The sequence below is a fragment of the Morchella importuna genome (assembly GCF_003444635.1).
Source record: "Morchella importuna strain M04M26 chromosome Unknown Morimp01GS009, whole genome shotgun sequence".
NCBI classification, from domain to species: Eukaryota; Fungi; Ascomycota; class Pezizomycetes; order Pezizales; family Morchellaceae; genus Morchella; species Morchella importuna.
Genome location: NW_025763406.1, coordinates 423319 through 427598, shown reverse-complemented (window position 1 = coordinate 427598; position 4280 = coordinate 423319). Strand labels below are relative to the sequence as shown.

Genomic DNA, 4280 nt, shown 5'->3' with positions numbered 1-4280 from the left:
TTAGCTAGAATCATTATGGGAAATGATATGCTAGAAAACATAGCTAATACAATCAATTGGAACACAAGAAATTTTTTCAATTGCCTACGGAGCTAACTTGAGAGGACTTTGTGTACACCGTGCACCGAATGTACCTATATACCTATTGAATACATGCACGATCGAACGTAGTTATGGAGGAGGAGACTCGTACTCCTAGGAATAATAGAATGTGCAAGGTGATGATGAAGTATGCAGACAAATACGCCCAATACGTCTACAGCCTTTACCGTACCCATGCCCATCCATCGAATGCAGCAGCTATGACCGGCCGGTAATGATAAACTGAACCTTTTCAATGGCCTTGCCCGTACTGCGAGTGCCCTTGCTCAAACTCGATCGGGGATATATCGATGCTCATCCCATCAACCTCTTGAATTTGTATGTATTCGCCTTCGGTCTCACCAGCGTCATCGTCCTCAGATTCGCTGGGCACCCGTGTGCGCTTTTTGTTGGTCGCCTGGAACATAATGCCCTTACGGCGTTTGAAGCCGTCGAACCAGCCGCGGGACCACCTGTATGGGTGGAGTCAATCAACGGATTAGGACAACAAAGAATAGAGAGAACAGGACGTAGGGTATCACCGCCGGCCGTTGCTGGCCATCCATGCACCATGGTGGATGTACAGGCAACGAGTTTTTCTTGTTTTATTTTTTTAGTATGAAGGATGTGGTGTACATACTTTAATGTATACTTCTTTTGACCGTTAAGGTCTGTGGTGACATGGTCTGGGTAGCGGGCTTCAAAGATCTCCTTTCCATTTCGAAAGAACCAGCTGTGATCTACACGACGTCCAGAGTTTCTCCATTCCTTGAAACGATCGTGGAGTAGTTGCTCCATCTCAGGCCAGTCGGGCTTGCGGCCGCTGCCAATGCACTTTGCACCTGCTTCCGAGGCTCGAATTTTCATGACCTGGCGCCGCCAGTCACGGATGTTCTTTGGTTCGACCCCGAATTTCTTCGCGCAATGGCGAACAGAAACCGGGCACTCCCCATCTACTCCCGAGTTCATTACACCGTTCTCCAAGAAGCTTTTTTTTTATTGCATGCGTGTTAGCTTGCACGCCTAATTGCGGGAAGAGGGAGGAGTAAGAGCTGCAGTGGAGAGACGAACGAGATTGCGTCCAATTTGTATTCCCGACCAAACGATCTCCGCTTTCTTTTCTTATCACCAACTTCACTACCGTCAACTATAGCTTGCTTCTCGGAAGCTTCTCTGTGCTCTCTCTCAATGTCACCCCCCAACCGTTCAATTATCTCAGCTTCATCCTCGGACCGCAGTTCATGTTCCACCCCTGCTTCCCCTGCTTCACGTTGAAGCCGCAGTTTTTCGCTCCTCCACTCTTGGAATTGGCGCCACTCCTCCAGGGAGATATTGGCCGATATCTGAATTGGCACGAGGGCTGTAGTAGCCGACATGCTGCTCGCTTTTAAAGAATGAAACCTCTCAATTGAGAAGTTCAGAAACCAACAGTACTTAGAATAGCAATGAGAGATTCTCTTTTTTTTGTAAAGGGTACGTGAGAGACTCCGGGGAGGGGGGGGGGGGGGAGGGGGAGGGGAAAGGAGGGGCAGAGGTCAGAAGGAAATCTGATCCAGAATACAAGTCTCTCTTACATGCAGAGGAGAGGAGGAGACAAATTTCGGGTTGAACTATAAACCCGTTTATGTGTGATGCGTAATAATACCAAGCTTTTTTTTCCCCAAGGCCTGGGGCTTAAACCTGGGCGGAGGTGGCTGTGTACTACCTGAGCTATACTGTAAACTAACACATATGTAATAATTTACCCAACTTGGAATTGAAAGGGGGGGAGGGGGATTGCCTGTCATTGTGGCAACATGATGACAACAGGGTTACAGATCATTGGCTTTTTATACAGTAAGTACATGTACTCCAAGTACGAGTCAAGTATGTGTTATTTTAGTTGAACGTGTCTCTTTTGTGCTTTTTTTCTTTCTTCTTAATGTCTTGCCCTTGTCTTGCTCGATCAAGTTTTATCTGGATCGAGAGTGTGCTACTGATAGGTAGGAGATGATGCTCTTAATCACCGAGTGCCTTGAAGCTTATTAGTGAGACGTTTAACAAATTTATTGCTAGTGCATCTGTCTGTGGAATTGTTTGAAGCGCATTGTCTGAGTCGCCTATCTCTCTTTTGCTGCACGAGATGCGGGGGGACAATGCGGACGCGGCGAGGTTCAGGAAGGTGAGACACCTCACAGTAACAACGCTGGGTACGTACATAGAGTACATGAACACCCTTCTACTATTTCCTACACCGTGCCCTCGGGCCGCCATGAATCCCGGCCACTAGGTGTGCGAACTGGTTCTCGGGTCCGCTATCCTCACTTTGGTGCGATATCCGATGGAGTGGGAGCATGTCAGTGGGAACACCCGCCGCATCGCGAAGATACTCTTTGAGTGCAGCTTGGGTTACGGGCATAGGATGAACTCTCGGGAGTCGGGTGTGGCTTAAAAAGACCATGAGCTCTTGAAGATTCGATGTGACCCAGGGATCTAGCTAGCCTAAGCATATTTTCCCTCCCCCTCTCCCCCTCTCCCCCTCTTCCTGTCTCCCTGTCTCTGTCCTTCTGTCTTTCTCAATTATCACTTTCTCAGATAGCTCGAGCATCGATGCATAATCTTGCGCCGGATGAGGTCGATACGAGAGCAGATTGCCCACCAGTTGGGGCATTTATGCCAAGGCTAGCAAGGGGATCGGATGAAAAAGAAAGAGACAAGATTTGAGCTGTGTAGGATTACGACTTAGAATATGCCCATAACAAAGACGTGTTATAGCAGGCCCGAACCATCTGGCGACAGCTTGGGGTTCTTGGCCAGACTAGTTACATACTACGGCTCCAAGTTCCAGGAAATTATTATTGCAGCTGTATGATGATGTACCGAGTGAATTATTTATCATATGACGATCAAGTATGTGTATCCCCTTTTATGTTTTTAGTTATTATATTTCATTTTTCTTCTCATATTGAGGTTCTATCTCAACTTCAGATCACAGACGTCGTTCCTTGTACGCGTACCTACATATGATACGAAGGTGCAGGTATTGTGTGCCGTATCGTATGGACTGTAAGGATAAGGGGGGAGAATCTATTAATCGATGGATGGAGGGTGGATGAGTATTGATGGGGCTGCATTGATAGAACGAATGCATACACAACGTGCCTTTCAACGTGCAACGCCTCATGAATCCTCAATTTTTACATACCCCACAGTTTGCTGCTTGTTCATGTGTACAGTACATGTAGGCACACAGGTAGGGATCATTTCACAAGCGAGCACAAACGTACGTCAAACAAATAACTATATCCAGGTCGATGATCTCCACAGGAAAGGACCAGGGGGACCCCAGGAAAAAACAGCAGCCTTCTCCTCCCACTGCCACGTGCGGTACATAGCGCAAGGATCAGATCGCCCAAATAAGCGAAATTGCACAAGAAAAAAAAAACCTTGTTGGGGTACGAGCACCACTTGAATGCGCTGAGCATCATCCCTGAAAGTCCCACCGAGGAGGCCGGTGGCCATGGTGATTTGTGGTGGCCATGGTCTTCTACCGGTAGGCTAATGTAACATGAGAAGAAAGAGGAGGAGGTGGGGAGGGGTAGGTAGAGGTTAAGCATGAGGTATTCTATAAGAATGTAGGTAGTTATATCAAACCAACAATGGCTGGGGTTTCAAGTCCCCGGTACGGCGGTACCGCCCCGATCATCTAGTTGTATGATATATCTTTTCGATTCTCAGCAATGTCAATATTGACTAGCTGCCTGCCTACTTTTAATTTGCTTTTCTCTTGACAACCAATCAATATCGATCTGGGGGGGGGGGGGGGGGGGGATTCAACCAACGCACAACTTACAAGAGCACAGGCAACCTGAATGGACGAGGATATTCATCTAGTGATTAAAGATATGTGTGTATTTTCCATACCAGTCGGTAAGCTCTACGAGCATTGCGAGAGAAGCGGGGCTGCTCTGGTGGGTGTGTAGAGTACATGTCCTTTCCTACATGATCTATTCTACTGACTGCGGCACGGAACAGTCTGCACCAGGCCGATCATCGAGATTGTGAACTTGTTCGATACAGTCTGAGCTCAGGGAGCAACAGCATCGCGGGTACATACCGGTGTGCACTGAGAGACGAAACTAGATTTATGTCAGATTCCCATGGTTCGGGCCTCTGTTTTAGTGTTACATACAATCTCACGCCCATGTAGTACCTAGGCC

At 47.6% G+C, this 4280-nt stretch overlaps 1 protein-coding gene across 1 annotated transcript; it reads right to left on the bottom strand.

Moving 5' to 3' along the window:
• Positions 1-334: 334 nt before the first annotated feature.
• LAJ45_03903 (uncharacterized protein) lies at positions 335-1457 on the bottom strand (the record flags this gene model as incomplete). The annotated part of the gene is made up of 3 exons (XM_046113485.1): positions 335-554; positions 722-1069; positions 1153-1457. 3 exons carry the CDS (start codon positions 1455-1457, stop codon positions 335-337), a joined length of 873 nt encoding a protein of 290 aa, XP_045973214.1.
• Positions 1458-4280: the final 2823 nt, after the last annotated feature.